This window comes from Pempheris klunzingeri, chromosome 11, assembly GCF_042242105.1.
Source record: "Pempheris klunzingeri isolate RE-2024b chromosome 11, fPemKlu1.hap1, whole genome shotgun sequence".
NCBI classification, from domain to species: domain Eukaryota; kingdom Metazoa; phylum Chordata; class Actinopteri; order Acropomatiformes; family Pempheridae; genus Pempheris; species Pempheris klunzingeri.
Window position 1 is genome coordinate 18028768 of NC_092022.1, and position 17266 is coordinate 18046033.

At 44.6% G+C, this 17266-nt stretch overlaps 2 protein-coding genes across 3 annotated transcripts; one reads left to right on the forward strand and one right to left on the reverse strand.

Annotated features, from left to right (window-relative positions):
- Nucleotides 1-991: 991 nt before the first annotated feature.
- On the reverse strand, nt 992-7901 carry aaas (achalasia, adrenocortical insufficiency, alacrimia). Of its 2 annotated transcripts, none has more exons than XM_070839781.1 (17): nt 7764-7901; nt 7441-7560; nt 7146-7273; nt 5815-5870; nt 5619-5710; nt 5477-5523; nt 4781-4879; nt 4300-4443; nt 3625-3745; nt 3394-3518; nt 3024-3084; nt 2834-2924; nt 2588-2681; nt 2293-2360; nt 2100-2181; nt 1911-1995; nt 992-1231 (listed from the first exon to the last, which is right to left on the reverse strand). In XM_070839781.1, exons 2-17 carry the CDS (start codon nt 7549-7551, stop codon nt 1070-1072), a joined length of 1566 nt encoding a protein of 521 aa, XP_070695882.1. In that variant the 5' UTR covers nt 7552-7560; nt 7764-7901; the 3' UTR covers nt 992-1069. The 2 variants fall into 2 exon arrangements, with proteins under 2 accessions (XP_070695882.1, XP_070695881.1); XM_070839780.1 differs by having other exon boundaries at nt 2588-2684.
- A 2239-nt stretch (nt 7902-10140) lies between these two features.
- map3k12 (mitogen-activated protein kinase kinase kinase 12) lies at nt 10141-16702 on the forward strand. The gene is made up of 13 exons (XM_070840049.1): nt 10141-10603; nt 11890-12073; nt 12195-12386; nt 12495-12653; nt 12923-13081; nt 13270-13378; nt 13605-13714; nt 13970-14086; nt 14200-14334; nt 14452-15175; nt 15270-15337; nt 15488-15785; nt 16547-16702. Exons 1-13 carry the CDS (start codon nt 10141-10143, stop codon nt 16700-16702), a joined length of 2874 nt encoding a protein of 957 aa, XP_070696150.1.
- The last annotated feature ends 564 nt before the right edge of the window (nt 16703-17266 follow it).

Sequence of the window (17266 nt, forward strand, 5' to 3'; positions counted from 1 at the left end):
GAGTTTTGAATAAAAACAGAAATGGCGTGGGGACGTATTTCTTCTTTCAACAGAACCTTTCATGTGTGCGTAAATGTGTTTTTTTTGTTAAACCTGTATTTCATGAGGTCAGTTACTCTTGACTGTGAGTGCATAGTCTGTGTGTGAGAGTGTGTGAGAGTTTAAGACTGTGATGCAAGTGTGTATTTTGATATGAGAGAATCTCATAACAAAAGGAACAAAAGTACTGTATTCGTTCTGCGGTTTCAGGGTGGGGCTGGGTGTAGATGGCTCCTGTTTGAACTAATAGGCATAAATAAAGAACATTTTGTTGACTGGAATCAAGTATTTTGCAGAGTAATGATACATCTGAACAGCTGCATCCCCTTGTCTGTACAGTGGCCAGCTTCCTGAGTAATAAAAGCTTGACTTAAGCCATCAAGGTGACATATTCTTATTTAAATAAAAAGTGCCATTAGGAATCCAAACAACTGAACTTACTAAAGGTCTGTTTTTCAGGTTGAATAAGCAGATAAAAATATTAGTTACACAAAATTGATTACACAAACATCAATGGCAAATATTGTTAAAGGCAACTCTGTTGATTTTACACCTAAAAGTCTGTTTTCTGGTCTAACTGGGGAGAGCAGCTACATGTGTAAAAAAAAAAAATCTATCAAAAACCTTTAATGGCTCAAGGGGGAGCTGTGAGAAGTCTGATAAGTGAGGCTGTTGAGGCAATGACAGTTAGGGCTGAAGTTTGAGGTATGAAGATAAAACAAGACTTACAACTTACTAATTCTACACTGCACACTGAATCATCACAGTACGCTGTCTTAGCAGTTGATGATGTTGGACATTGTTGTCAGTCAGAGACATAAACATTTATCTCCCAAGAATTAATACTTTTTTCTGGAGCACAAAGTCCACATTTCATCATTAGCTCACAATGACGTCCATTTAGTTTAACTGTTCTGACAAATCAGACAAACAAGTGTAAGTTTATCAAGAACTTTCTACAAATTTATTGACAATCCATGATAACGATGACTTGTGAGTGTGAGTGTGAGTGCTGGCGGCTGAGGGCTGGTTACGAGATGAGCTCTGTAAAGAGTGACTGATTGGCAAAGTCTGCAGGCCTCGCTTGTGGGTGTGGGCGTGGCAGTGGCGGACTGCCACTGAGCCCGAAACGGGGGATGCCAGCACTCAGGAAGTAGAAAGGCACGTGGGTAATTCTTCCACTGGACCAACACTGAGAATAGACAGAGAACCCTGTTAATGTGGAGGTGGTGGAGGACACAGGGAGCAGCTGATGTCGTTATTCAATTATCAGGGTTTCAGCAGGGAGACTTTTTTAACGCCACAGAGAATTACAATTTCTATTTGCTTTGCAATTGAACTGTAACAAAGTAGTATGAAACTATGGTGAAAACCAGAAGGAACAATATGGCCGCAAATTACTTATTATTACATCACATTTTCTTTAGTACTTCCCTCCAGCTGATTACAATAATTCCTGATCACATATTAGAACGGCCTGGACCCAGACAAATGGATAGATGGATCATACTGAAGCTTGCAGTGATGGCTGTTTTCCACAGGTCTGATGCTGTTGACTCAAACTAGATAAAAAAGGACTGAACGACCTCTTGCACTCAAAATCCAGTTTATAAATGTATTCCATCTCCCTGCAGCCTGCAGTCGAACACCAAATAATTTTAGATCTAAGATTACTTTCTTAAAAAGAACATGTTTTATAAAACAAGTTTAAGGGGAATTAATTCCTTTTACAACTTTTTTAAGGAAACTGAATTGACATCTTTTAAAGACTTTCCAAGACCTGTAGATTCCCCATTTATGGCTGAAATAACATAATATTGTTAACTAACACAGAGAGAGAAAACGCAGGATACTTATGGGGTTAAACTGACCACAGTGAGCAGAGCGCCGTGCTGGAACTTTGGGTGGAACTGCATCAGTCTTGGCTCTGCACCGGGCTCCCCTTGAACAAAGCCACTAAACAGAAACACAAAAAATGTTCAGTACACACAGATGGGATATGCAGTGATCTGACAAATGCTACACAAATAAGAAATGCAGCCACACATAAATGTACAAACCATGGCAAAAGCTCAAAGATGGGGTTGGTCCTTGTCTTAAACACGGCTATGATTGCAGGTCGGTCTGCTGCCTGTGGATCACCTGAGAGAATAATAATGATGGAGACTGAGGTGAGTTATTGAATTATACTAAAAATAACACTAATGTAATACTGACAGGGTTCATTAGGCGAACGAAAAAAAAGAGGAAGACCTTTCAGTAGTACGGCGAGCCTCTCTCCTGTTGGGTCCCAGGCTAAAGACTGGATCTCTCCACCAACACTGGCAGACAGATGAGACAAGGCTGTGATGTTCTGGACGTGAAGTCCAGCAGCATTGAACACTGCCTGCCTGCTGATTTGTGCTCATTAAATGCTGGAAAGTTTTCTTTTCATTTTCATTTTTCTTGCCGTTTCTCTCTGGGCCTTTTTGGAAGCCCTGCTTATTACTGTTTCTGATGTATTTAAGCTAAAAGACGGCCAATTAGCGATTTAGTTCAGAGCTCTTACATGATGTCTCCATCTGGTGTGTTGAAGGTTGTCTCCGATAGGTCGGCCACCACCGCTGCTGCCTGTGGCCCTTTTGATGTGTATGTAGGCACGCCTGCTGAATAACAACGAAATAATACAGGTCAACTTCTTTTACAAAATGGTACCTACATCTTTAACACATCATGTTGCCAGCTAAGTTATTAAAACTCTATAAGTATTATAATCACTGTTTCATCCAGCAAAATAGAGACTGAGACAGATAACCTGGCGCATCAATGAAGGTCAGAGCATAGATGACCATCTCTCCCTGTACCGAGAAGAGAAGTCGATGCCCATCTGGACTCCAACAGCCAGACTAATCAAAATAAACAAACACAGATTCAGAATTATTCAATAAATGCACATTTTAGAAAATGTTTTACTACCTAAGGGAAACGTGGTAAAAAGTTCTCACCTGGCAGCGGCCTTTCACACATGGCCAACGCTCACAGGTCCACATCCTGGTCTCCCATACCCTGAAGGAAGAAACTTTACTCATCCATGTGTAAAAACTCCAAGGTCTGTCCACTTATTATCTTCTAACACCGGCTAAACTCAAGATTATACCATTAATCCCTTACATGTCCTTAAATATTCATGAGAGGCGAGTGGGCCTCCATTATAATACAGCAAGTAGCCACTGACTTTGGTCCACATGCACTAATCATGAAAAAGAAAATGTTATACACTGGCACTAGTGGCTTTACATATCTTCCACTGGAAATGTGCAATCGTAGTTCTAAAAAGGGACGAAGGCAGATTAGACGGTCTCTAATGTCTCTAACCTGAACAGGGCGGACGGTGTAGAGGCCAGGACATGGCTGCCATCAGGGGACCAGGACAGGGAGGTGACCCCACCTCCTCCAACACGCAGGAGCGGCACGCAGTTTTCTGAAGCTACATCCCAAACCTGAAAGACACATTCATGCCAAGACAAATAGGTAAGAATCCAGTCGCTTTGTGAATCACTTCTTGCAAGATGAACTGGATTTAAAGATGTGGCGGTTGATTTGTACCATCATTGCAGTGTCCATGGGCGAGGCCGACAACAGGAGGGATCCACTAGGAGACCAGGCGATGGAAGTGATGGGAGAGTGACCGGGATGAGACAAGACCTGAGCACAACCAGATGAAGGCCTGGATGGGTCGAGAGGAAGAGGAGCAGCCCAAGAAAAGAGTTTCATGTTTTTGACAGCGTTCATCATGCAAGACTTAAGACTTTTTAATACCACAGAGACTGTAACTTACAGAAAACCAGTGGAGACAGTCTAGCTATCAATTATGTAATAATAATAATAATAATAATAATTTCGATTGACATTTACATCCCATTTTTGTTTTGGAGCTGGAAAGTCAGTGGCTGTATTAAATTAATTAATACATTTTGCTAAAAGTGACACTTTCCCGTTATGAGACGATGAGCTTACTAGCTACTGTGGCTAAAAGTAGTTCCAATGTTTGCTACAGGGTTAGGGTTATAATGGTGCTGACTGAAACTCCACAAAAAAGGACTTAACAGCCTCCACTTGTGGTTTACAGACGTTTAACATCACACAACAACCAGCAACATGTACAAGAAAAAGGTTAGAACTAGTGTGGATGCCTAAACCGGGAAAGAACACCTTTGAGGAAGAAATTCAATACTAAGGCCCTCTTTGTGAGGGAACTGAATTCACTGATTTTCACTGTACCTGGTTGACAGTGAGCAGGGGTCCACATGCCAGACCAGTACACAGTTTTGACAGGCAACGGCGAGGGCAGACGCACACAGAGGCTTCCACTGCACCGCTGCAACATTCCTCTGTAGACGGTGCTTCAGTGTCGGGGTCGTGGCACTGAGAGACAGAGTACAAAGGGAGGCTGAGCAGTGACGATAGAGTCGCAGCCTGTCCTGGAGACATACTGGGCATCTTTGTTGTGACTGGGATCAGAGGTTCACTGCTGGATCAAAGTATGTCTACAGACTACATCCTGTTAGCATGAATAGTGAACAGACAGTATTTATACAGTACACCTCGACTCTGCTGCAGTCTTTTCCCGCAGCATTAATGTTATCTTTCACTGTAAAGCCTCGATCAGCAATCATCTTTTTAATGATCTGCAGCGGTGAGTTTATTCCACGAGCTGTCCCAGTGGAGCCAGTGTGCCTCCTTCAAAGCTTAGCCACGGTACCTTTTGGGGTTGTAGATCTTAATGGAGTCGTCCAATAGGGCAACAGCAAATTTATCCGTATGAGGATGCCAGGCGAAGGCTCGCACCACACAGTCAGACCTGGTAATGCGAGAGCGATCAGAGAGGGGAAATGTCACTGACTGTTTAAGCGAACAATTTTAAGACATAAATGTAATTCTGTGATTTTGATTTATTTTTTTTAAATACAGTCTCAAGTCATTGCTTAAAAACAAATAGATCCCACAATTTTGCATTAAATTTTCTAATATTTCTGTTGACCCTCAACTAACAGTTGCTTTCATTGTCCATAAATCTGTTTATGATTTTCATGGGTCGGTTTATAATAGTGGTGTCCATCATAACACCCTAGAGTCAAAAGTCATTAACTTGTTTAATCCAACCAACTGTTTAAAACCCATTGATGATAATAATAGTAGGATAATGTAGGATAAGGAAAATCCTCATACTGGAAGTGTCATAAGTTTAATGACTTAAATGACTTAATGATTAATGACTTAAATCAAAGTTGCTGCAGATAAAGTGTCTATTAATCAGCAAAAAGATTAATCACAAATTGTTGCAATTATATTAAAATTAAAAACTGTCAGCCCTTCATCAACATGTTTCTTCCTAATGAATAATATCTTCAACTATTTGCATGCTAAGAGAAAAAATATGCCACAAGTGGGCACGTACCAGTTCAGCACCTGTGAAAACTCTGCAATCATGTCCTCACTGCTCAACTATGGAAACAATGACAAACAGGTAACACAAATTCACATCTGGTAATTACGTGTGTTGCTGTCATCAACATATTTAACTATTAAGCACAACTTACTGTGAGATGAGGAAACAAGGAGCCATGAAAGGAAGAAACCTTTTGGAGCAACGCCAGGCAACAACCAGAGCTCACCGACAGCCATTTTGGCACTATAAGAGACAGGAGAGTTACTGTACACGCACACGTCAGTGGACATATGGCATTAGGACATTGAGTGTTAAAGCGAAATAGAAGAGTTTGGCGCCTCACGTACCCTCTCTGTGTGAGTTGGTAATTTCATTGAGAAGCCCCGTGAAACCACCATCCCGCCTGAAACAGACAGAGATAAGATACATAAATGATCTTTGTCTGTGACAGACGTGGGGAAAGTGATTGCTGTGACAGTAAACTGTGAAATGATCTCTTGTGATACATTATTGAAAGACTGGAACAAATAGTGCTGCATGTTGTAAAAGTATGAAGTAAGAAATGTGATCCAACTCTGTTGGCAGATTTCAGTGATTTCAGTAACTATGAGGAGCACCTGTATCTGACAGTTAAACAACCCTTTGGTCAATTTATGGCTATTTTGCAGTTCCTTGATGGCGCACATGCACATATTGCTGTGTTTAGTAAAGATCAAAACATCACAGGTTATTCATTGTATCATCTCAGCAAGTCATATGGTTCATTATGCAGTGGCAGATGTTGTCAAATTAATTTAGCTGATCCTTTAGTCCGAAGCAACTTATTTTTGCACACACACACTTTGTTTTCTGCCCACATGTACCCAGATGAGATAAGAGATCAAACCATTCTGTTAAGATTCCTGGTAAACAGTTATTGTCTCATAACATGTAACATGTTTTGTATTGCAGAGTACTCTGTAATGTGGTAACATCTGAAGCTAAAGCTAAAAATTAGCTGATATCAGCTTATGGCAGATTTATCGGTATAGTGTACATGTTGACTGAAGTAACAAGAAAATCAAACCATCCATCCATCCATGCAAACTCCACACCGAAAGGTTCAACAAACACGCCAGCCATTGGATTTGAACCTGCAACCTTCTTGCTGTGAGGCAAAACCACCACTGCACCACCATGCTGCCCCCAGTAACAAGAAAATGCAGTACACAAATGATATGTTTGAGGTAATTTGTTACCATTTGTTTGTTCACTGGAGAGCACTGACCCATTTATTTTTCAACTGTCCAACTCAGTAGACTGTTTGGTTACAAATCTTAAGAAAATAAGTTTAAGGTATTTCAATACACAGCTATTGATTTAAGTCTCTAAAATCCTGTGTTGAACAGGATATAGTAACATTATTATTATTATTAACACATTACTATTATTATTCTAATAAGGACAACATGGCACAGTATGTTACACCTCTAAGATGATCATTAGGTTCAATCAACACTTTTAAAACACCCTCATCAAAAACTGAACATTATGACCATCATGAAGGGGGTAGTTATAGACTGCATTAATTTTAGCTTGGCTTGCCTAATAAAGTGGTAGCTGAGTGTATACAGAGTATCACTGCCTACTGTAATTCCCACTCCTATTCTGTGTGTGTGTGTGTGTGTGTTTTACCCACCATGCTGCTGCACTCCTCATCCACAGTGTCTCAGAGTGGTCCAGGAAGGCCGCCTTGCTGCTGCTTTCTGTTCGACTGTGGAGCTTCAGAGACTCTCGGGGGAAATACAAACTCAGAGGACCAGACTCCTGCAGAAAAGACACAACCACATGCACTAAACTACAGTCAACTACAGTGTGCCACATGCATGTCTCCTGGCTCCTGCCCACACAGGAAACAAGACCAATCCTATGTCGCTTTGTGAGAGAGTATAAGTGATGTGTAAAGGGGCTTTAAAAGGACCAAAGCATCGGACCTGTTTCAGCTGGTCCTCGGTGGTGGTTCCTGATAGCAGCTCGTTGTTGGACTCGCACAGAGTGGTCTGTCCGGGGGGCAGCGGAGGGGGAAACAGCCCCAGAGAGCACATCTTCAAGCCCTGAACACACCATGGGTCAGTGAGGCAAACACAGAGCCATTTCTACTCACCAACAGCTGACTGAAAACAGGGGACACAGTGGCCTGACAGCTAACTATTAGTTAGCTAACTATTAGTTAGCTTGCTATCTCTAGCTAACTAGATCGACGCCGGCCTGGTTTTGGCAACAGTTGCTCTGTGTTTTTACAAATCGTGTTAATTACCTTGTAGTGTGTCCTGTGTGGTGTGATCAATTATCACTGCGCTGTGGTTTCAAACAGCAGAGTAAAAGAGCATGCGACGTTGTTGTGACACTTTGGCTACTTCACATCAAACCAATCCCGCCGTGTGGACTACGGGAAGCCAGAGGGACAAACAGTGCGGAGTACAGCCTCATGGAGCCGAAGTGCTGCCCTCTGCAGGACACACAGCAACATCACACACACACACACACACACTGAGCCTGACAGGTACCAACTATTTGTTGTTACAGAGTTGATATCACGTGAAATACGCGAATGCTTTTATTTAACTTCAGCAAATGTAAATTCAACATGGATTTGTCCACGTGGTGTATATTTCCTCCATAATCATCGTCATGTTATTGGCCACATTAAAGGCCAAGACAAGCATCTGGTTGGTAATTATGATGAAGATAAAGATGCTGTTTTCCCCCTCTTCATCAGGCAGGACAAAGCGCACGGTAATTTGCGCGCCAGCATCCCTGGAGCCAGCAGTTTGTCTTGCTCAAGGACACATCAGCAGCAGCAGCAGCAGCAGCAGGGTGGATGCTGGCTAATGATCCGGGACCGTCCGATGGAAACACGGCTCAAACATGGAAACTGGTGAATGAAATGCGCCCATAATGACACATTATGGAAATGGAAATGATGGCAAACTGATCTGCCAGTTCTACGTGTGTGTGTGTGTGTGTGTGTGTGTGTGTTTGCAGAGGGTGTTGGTAGCGCCCCCTTGCGGCGCAACTCGCATTTCCGTGACGTCAATTCAGCACTGGGAAGGAGACAGCTCCCTCCCCCAAAAACCCAGCGCGCCTCACGTTGCATGGGTCCCCGGTTATTGATAACACAATTTGCCCGCTGGGATCCATCCCAGTAGCGTGAAACTCGTGGATAGAGGGACTGGAAATACAACAGACAGCCCGGACCGAAGAAAAACAACGATTTGCTCATTATCGCCGACAAATAGCAAGCCGAGCCCACCCCTTCACTTGACAACGCGACATCAACCAGGCAGAAAGGTATGGGAATGTCATACTATCCGGTTAAATGCTGATTGAATATGAAATCAGGTACCACAGGACGTTTAGGTGTGATGCCGTTGCTTGGTGCGGTAGCGCTCATGCCGCTCACACTGCACCAGTGAACTGATGCTGCCAAGAAACGAATCATCGTCGATGAATGCTAGAAAATCATATTTGTGCAGCCAGAAAGCCCACATTACGAAATATTTGTGTTGATGCCAACGCCGAGTAAATGTACAGACGCTGCGGCAGTTTCACTTGGCATGGACCATAGTAGGCATCGGGGTTGCAATTCATGCACGTCGGCTATGATGCTGCTGAGTGTCATCATCACATCCTCGGTTATTTAAAGATTGATCTTCCTGCGTTTGTGTGCGTGTGTGCACTGCTCCTTCACACAGGCCCGCTGGTTGTTTATTGCCCGTTTTTTCACGCTCTGGATTCGCTCGGTCGCTTCTCATGCAGTGGTGCAGTACAAGACACGGATCTGGTGTGGGATATGTGAATTGGATACATGTGCTCTCTCTCTCTCTCTCTCTCTCTCTCTCACACACACACACACACACATGCAGGCACACACGCACGCACGGACGTACGTACACATCCACACTGAGGTGGTTATGCAATTCGCAATATTCAGATGCACACAAAGCTCTTCACCTGATGCATGACGAGCGACATATGGGAGCTTCTGAGTGGCTTTGCTCTGATCTTGTCAGACACTGATGCGCCTCAGAGGGACAGTTAAAGAGCAGGTGACAACCAGGGCTGCGGACTGTACAACCTCCTCTGGTCGATTCATTCATAAAGCCCAACTACACTCTGGGTGATGGCTCCACTGGGCTGGCTGGTTTTCCCATTCATAGACACACAGACACACAGAGATGAGGCTTTACCGCATGATTCAGGCAGAATTCGCTTGTGGAAATGGAGTGTCTGAGTGGTTAAACTGGGGCGCTGACTAGGTGTCCCACTCACACCACAACTCTGCTGTTTTGGTGTTTTGCATCGCATGAATAGATGAAAAGTTTGTGTAAAACTCTAGTAAAAAGATCAAATGAGAGAGTGGAAGTAAAGGGAGCAGTGATTTCAGCACTGGGCAGCTCCTCACTGCAAATGGAGCTGTCCATTTTCCTCCTGGAGCTGTCCAGTGCTGAAATTAATCTACACTCAAAAACAGTCACACATTGTTTACCCACAAGCACAAATATGAAGCATGGCTATTCCAGCGATTATCAATCACTCTAATGCATGTCTTATCATAAATCCTCTCCTCCAGGCTCACTTCTCGTCCTTCCATCTTTCATCCACCCTAACCTGCTGTGTTGGGGAAACCCCTGATGAGTGGGACCTGTATCCATGAGCCCCGTGCCCCTTCCCCCTCCCTGTCAGGCTTCAGCACCCCCATCTCAGAACCCCCCTATCGAAGACTCGATGGAGACACCCCTGCCTGCACCCCCGAAACGGACCTGACCCCCACACAGTGTGTCCTCCGTAACGTGCTGTCCATCGACACGGGTGGCCAGGGGGCGCCGGGCGGCAGCAGCCCCACTCCCAGTGATGGACCTTCAGCCCACTTTGACAACAGCGTGCTAAAACTACATGAACATGAGGCCTGCCAGTGTGGCGGCGGGGCCGAGGCGGGGCACAGTCCAGAGGCTGGTGCTGTTCGCAGCCAGTCGGAGAACATTCGGCTACAATCAGGAAGTGGTGGTTTTTTGGAGGGACTGTTTGGCTGCCTAAAACCAGTCTGGACCATGATTGGAAAGGCCTACTCCACTGAACACAAGCATAGCCACGAAGGTATGTGCCGTAAGTGTTCCACTTTTATGCTATCTCACCCTCGGCTGTGTTTAGATGTCACAGGGCAAAGAAAAGTCAGACTAGTTTGTGACTCAAACATGTCATTCATTCACTGTATCACATTATTGCCATGTCTTTGTGGGTCAGGTAGTTAATTCCCATGATTCCCAACCTAAAAGGGCCACAAGATAAACCTGAGGGGCGGTGAGATGATTAGTGGGGTAAGGAAAAGGAAAAAGAGAATTTCTATTCAGCTCTTGGACTTTTCTCTAATCTTAAATATTGAATTATTTGACACTTTTGGGCTTCAAGTTATTTAAATGAAACCATATAGAAGTTTATAGGCAGACATCTCTTTGGTGGAACTCAACAATTCAACATGACAAGGGACCAGAATCACTGCTTTAATATTTCACGATGAATTGTATTTTATAGGGTTATCATATGTTTTTTTTTTAATTCAAAATCATAATCTGAAAGGCAGCTATAGTAACTACAGCTGTCAGATAAAGTTAGAAGACTAAAAACTACAATATTTCACCCTTAAATGTAGTGGGGCAGAAGTATGAAATAGCAGAAAACTGTAATACTCAAACAAGATATGAATCAGTAGAGGATTTACTCTCCAACACTTGGACTCCATTATTCCCGTCGCTCTCTGACTGCCACCGTGTCCTGCTGGCAGCATGAGTGTGTTCACGGGTCCATCAGCCCGTGTCTCACAGTCATCAGCTACAGTGAGTTTTCACAGCTGGCCAGGTTGGAGCATCATGTGCATCTGCCTCTGCTGCAGCAGCTCTCTAGAGATCTCGACACTTCAGTGGACCTCATGAAGAATTGATCTGCCTGTCTCTTTTATTCTGCCCAGCTCGTCTCTCTTTAGTGACCGTCCTCTCACAGTCATTTAAGTAGATTCTGTATGACAGATGACAGACAGATTAGACTATGAGTGGATTGCTGTTTTTCCCTCAATATTCTTATCTCTGGAAAGAAATGCAATGGTCTGCTGGATAGGTTGTCAATATACCATTTGTTTGAACATGACAGGCGCTTTGTATGATGTAATTGTGTCGTGCCAGCCCATTCTAATGTGTAGCAAAGGCCGAGCATTTGCTCAGAAAACCCCCCTGACTCCTCCCTGTCCAACCTGGCAAGAGTATATATTGACATTTGGAGGTTTTACAATGTGTGATGGATACATTCAAAATAAGTACTCAAAGGGTGCTTGTGGAGAAATGCTTTTCATGCTGCATTTGTTTTTTTTTGGCTTGTTGGCCTGCGTATAGAGTCCTGGGAGGTTCCTTTTGAGGAAATCTCCGACCTGCAGTGGGTGGGCAGCGGGGCACAGGGGGCCGTCTTTCTCGGCAAGTTCCACGGGGAGGACGTGGCTGTAAAGAAAGTGCGGGACATCAAAGAAACTGAGATCAAACACCTACGCAAACTCAAGCACCCCAACATCATCACATTCAAGTGAGGAAACTCATGATGTCCTACAGGGTCATGTTTCATTTAATTGCATAAATCCCACTTTGATATCTTTCCCTCTCTGTTCACCTGTGTTATGCTATCTGAATGTTGTGCCTCCTCCCAGGGGCGTGTGCACCCAGGCTCCCTGTTACTGTATCTTGATGGAATACTGTGCCCAAGGCCAACTGTACGAGGTGCTGAGGGCGGGCCGTAAAATCACCCCCTCCCTCCTGGTTGACTGGTCCATGGGCATTGCAGGTGGCATGAACTACCTCCACCTCCACAAAATCATCCATCGGGACCTCAAGTCCCCCAAGTAAGTCTGGAAAATGCAGCCAGAGCAAGTTTCATACATCAACTTGCAATTTCATAATCGATTTCTCATTATTTTCACGCAAAATCACGTGTAATCTCACGTTTGCAGCATGCTGATCACACACGATGATCTAGTAAAGATCTCTGACTTTGGCACCTCAAAGGAGCTCAGTGACAAGAGCACTAAGATGTCATTTGCCGGCACCGTAGCTTGGATGGCCCCCGAAGTCATCCGGAATGAGCCAGTGTCTGAAAAGGTGGACATCTGGTAAGTTTTATTAACATTTCTTCTATCTTACAAATACAGCAGCACATGCTCTCTCTATAGCAGAAGATGGAGATATTGTATCAATATCGTGAGTTATTTCAGCTTTTAATCCTCTGAGGGATTTAAAATTACTTACTGATGTTCTGTGTGATTGGACTGTCTTGTTGTGTTGTTATATGCATTTAATTTTCTTCTCTGGTCTCTTGTGTTAAAGAGGTCTTGACCTCAGTGAGGCTTCCTGAATAAATAAAACTTGGTTTTACTTTAAGGTCTTTTGGAGTGGTGCTGTGGGAGATGCTAACTGGAGAGATCCCTTACAAAGATGTGGACTCATCCGCCATCATCTGGGGCGTGGGAAACAACAGCCTCCAGCTGCCCGTACCTGAGAGCTGCCCAGATGGCTTCAAGATCCTCCTCAGACAGTGCTGGTGTGTAACGCCTGGAAATGGACAGTTAAAAAGAGGAAAGTGAGGCAGAAAATGAGCAGATTAGAGAAATAGATGCAGCGGTTAAGAGTAAATGCACAGGGAGGCGTTAGTCTGTGGTTTAAGGGCTTTATTGATTTTACAGTGCATTGTAAATGTACACAGCTGTCTTTTCCATCTTGGATCTGCAGGAACTGTAAGCCCAGGAATAGGCCCTCTTTCAGACAGATCCTTCTTCATCTGGATATAGCGTCAGCTGATGTACTGTCCACTCCACAGGAGACGTACTTCAAGTCTCAGGTATGGTTGCTTCTCCAACTCCACGCCTGAATACAGAAAATCTGTAGATCCACCGAAAGACCCTCCAATCACACTTTTAAATATGCAGACGTGATGTTCACAAATGCAAACGCAGCCGCACAAGCTTGTACAGTAATCAGACATTAACTGCCATATAGGAGAGGACTGGTTTTTAGAGTCAGCTCTGGCTAGACGGAGCTGGTTAACAGAAATGTGCTCTCATCAGGCTGAATGGCGAGAAGAGGTGAAACAGCACTTTGAGAAGATTAAATCTGAGGGCACTTGTCTCCACCGGCTTGATGAGGAACTGATCAACCGACGCAGAGAGGAGCTCAGGTCTGATTTTTACTTTTAGATTTCACATGCATAATTCCACAGTGACTCCGGGCGTCTGACCAATAGATGATGGTGTACTTTTACCATGCTAGCTTACATGCATGAGGCCACTTTCACTCCGTCCCATTTCTCGATGTCATTCCTTTTGTCCGCCACCGTGGATGAAATAAGTGCCTTGAGTGCATGTCTATTGTGGTGAATTTGGAATCTCTCATGCGGATGCACAATGACATCAGCAGCCTCTTTTCTTCTCAGGCATGCTTTGGACATTCGCGAGCACTATGAGAGGAAACTGGAGAGGGCTAACAACCTTTACATGGAGCTCAGCGCTGTCATGCTGCAGCTGGAGCTCAAAGAGAAAGAGTTGCAGAGGTATGATAAATCCCTGAACAGTGGGTGTATTATTATAAAATGCTAACATTCTTTACAAATGAATAAGCCACAATGCATTTATGCTTTGGTGTTATTTGGTACTTTGTTTCCAGGAGAGAGCAGTCTTTGGATAAAAAGTATCCAGGTTTGTTTAAGCACCACAGCTCCAGACAGAGCAGCTCCTCCAACTCCATGGACAAACTCATCAAGAAGAGAAATGTCCCACAGAAACTGCCCTCAGGAAAGAGGTGCAAGATCTCATTTCAGTCTTTATTCGATAAAAGATTGATATACTGAAATGGCTGCATGAATATTCATTAGGCTTGTGGATTGTTGTTGTTGACTAATCCCTCCTACTCTTTCAGGCCAGACATCCTCAAGTCTGAGGTAATCATTCCCAAAATGGATTCCTCTGTGATGCAAGTCACTATCCCGGCCTGCCCCAACAGAAGCTCCACTTCCCCCAGCCGGTCTCGGAGGGTAAAGACCCGCCATCGCAAGCCCGGTAAGGGCAGCAGTGGGGACCTGGCTGGACTTAAGGCAAATCAGTCCTCCCCTAACAGGGACACAATTGCCCAGGCTAACAATTCTACCACTAACACGTCCAAGCAGCTCCTGGAACCCTCTGCAGCCCTGCGGGGTCTCAGCCACGAGCAGCAGCAGAGGCAGCTATCCTCCTCCAGCCCCGACCTCATCTGCACCACACTTGAGGCAGAGGGCCAGGGAAAAGGGGAGCCCTCTGTGGGTGGGCTGGAGAGAGGGGGGAGCCTTAGTGCCTCTGCAGGGTTGGGAGGGTCTGAGGTGGGTGCAGCCGGCCTAGATGACCTCACAGAAACTCCTCCACGCAGCGACACGCCGAGCGAGGACGCAGCATCGTTTCCGTTCTCCAGCAGCCCAGACTCACCGTGTGGTAGGGGGGCGGGAGCTGGCCGGGGGTCTCTGGGATCTCCACGTTTGCCCCATGATGGGGAGGATAAAGAGGAGGGAGCTGGTGCTGTGAGGTTGCCCCGGGGGGCATCAGGGGGAATTGGGAGTCAACACCTCACTCCCTCAGCCATTCTGTACAGGGCAGCTATCACACGCAAACAGGTACAGTGTCGGACATGTGATCCTACTCCTCAGTATTCTTCTGGTAACACTTTGATCATTTTCACTTGTGCATTTCACCTGTTTCTGACTACAGAGGCGTGGAGTGTCATCAGAAGAGGAGGAGGGTGAAGTTGACAGTGAGGTTGAGTTACCACGGAGACGGTGAGTAGCTCGCCGTTGTTCGTCACCAGAAGATTCCCTCAGGCCGCCTTCCCTCTCTGACAAGTTGCTCAAACAACAAAGAAATAATTTTAAATTTGTGATTCCTTCACATCATCAATTCAGCAATTTAAAACCTGCTTCTGTCTCCAGACGTCCAACCAGCATCACAAAATGCCAGTCGGTGTCCACCTTCAGCTCAGAGAATCTGTCAGTGTCGGACGGCGAGGAAGGCCACACCACTGACCACTCTCACAGCGGCACCCCCGACGTGGTCAGCACTAACACAGACGACAGGTTGGACGACCGCAGCGACGATCTCCTCTCTCAGGGGTCCGAGATCCCGGCGGACAACACTGATCCTGCGCAGGCTTCAGACGGCCTGTCGGAGAGAGACGGAGCCCTGGGTCAGGCCAAAGCTCAGCTGGACGCCGGGCAGAATCCTAATGAGGTAAAGCAGCTCCAAGGAGGATTGTATGTGTCAGTTTGTGTCATCGTCCTAGACTGATGGAAAAACACTTACTCCAAAAAGCATCGGTGGAAAGTAACCAAGTACATTCACTCAGCAACAGCATTTAAGTCGAATATTGAGGTATTTGTACAAGCATTTTATGTTACTTTGTCCACAACATGTCAGAGAAATATGTTACTCTTTACTCCATTACATTCATCTGACAGATATAGTTAATTGTGATTTACTATAAAAAAAACATATAATAAACTTAAAAAAAAATACAATGCCTTGTAAAAATGAGTGTTTAGAGACAGCTTTAGCTCCGAATAGGAGCTTTTTATTTGACAAATTAGCAAAGATTAGAGAAAAGATGAAAAAAATCTTTTCTTCCTTCCCCAAAAAATTGATTATCTCTCTCTCTCATCCCAGATTTATTTTACGACCTTTACTAGGAGCCTGATCCTTAGGATGGGATCCACTAGACAAAACTAAGCTGCTGCAGAGCTGCTTGTACATTTAAGCATCAGCTTTAAATGCATTTTACCGCAGGACAAGTACTTTCGCTTTTCCTACGTTCATTACATTTTGCTGATAATACAACGTAGGATTTAAAATGCAGGACCTTTACATGTAATAGGGTCTTTTGACATTGTTGTATTGGTACTTTAGTTAAGTAAAGGATCTGAATCCACCACTGCCAAAAACACTTAATGTCTGCTGTAGGTCGTGTATGACTTGGTTTCTTACTCTCTCCGTAGAGCCGGGCTCTGTGTGATGATTCCGACTGCGACAGCGCTGAGCTGGATCAGTCCGGCAGTGGAGAGCCCAGCCGTCCTCCCAGTGCTGGAGCATGGGCGCCGCCGTCTCAGCCCTGTCAGGGGTCTCCACAGGCGCCCCACACAGGACCTCCATAGATCATGGACACTAGCAAAGACCTCCAGCTACCCTACAGTGAACAACCATCACAGGCGTACACCAATCTGTCAGTGCAGTACATTACTGTTGTCATGAGGGATCACATCTACTACACCACTCAGACTATGACAAGTTGACTTATGGTGTCTCATAAGTTTGTTGGCTGGCAAACATCCATCAGATGACATAGGACATTTGTCATAACCTGACATCAGATATTTTGGCAGCTTGTGACATCAGATAAATGTCATTTAAGTTCAGTAGGGTTTTTTAGGCATAATAGTTACCAAGGTAACCTTAGCCACTGCTCCAGTTCAGCAAAAACCCTTCCACAGACGCACACGCACGCACAAGATACCACACTCGTTGTCCTTTAAACACTCTAATCCTCACTCTGGGAGCATCCTCCATGATACTCCACACACTAATGCATCAAATACTAATGAATAATAATGTAAATATCCATGACATACCACATGAGAAATATCTAACTTTATTTTATTTGTAAGATAAAATGTAAGACTAAACGGTATGCAGCCCTGTGAACAAATGCATGATTACAT

What these genes read in the sequence shown, in the direction of transcription:
- aaas (XM_070839780.1), bottom strand. Translation starts at nt 7,551, where the DNA reads ATGTGCTCTCTGGGGCTGTTTCCCCCTCCGCTGCCCCCCGGACAGACC. An exon ending in GACCTTCATTGATGCGCCAG is followed by an intron (nt 2,685 to 2,833) that starts GTTATCTGTCTC and finishes GTTGTTATTCAG; the next exon opens with CAGGCGTGCCTACATACACA. An exon ending in ATCTTTGAGCTTTTGCCATG is followed by an intron (nt 1,996 to 2,099) that starts GTTTGTACATTT and finishes GTTTCTGTTTAG; the next exon opens with TGGCTTTGTTCAAGGGGAGC.
- map3k12 (XM_070840049.1), top strand. Translation starts at nt 10,141, where the DNA reads ATGAGTGGGACCTGTATCCATGAGCCCCGTGCCCCTTCCCCCTCCCTG. An exon ending in CCCAACATCATCACATTCAA is followed by an intron (nt 12,074 to 12,194) that starts GTGAGGAAACTC and finishes GCCTCCTCCCAG; the next exon opens with GGGCGTGTGCACCCAGGCTC. An exon ending in AGACGTACTTCAAGTCTCAG is followed by an intron (nt 13,379 to 13,604) that starts GTATGGTTGCTT and finishes TGCTCTCATCAG; the next exon opens with GCTGAATGGCGAGAAGAGGT.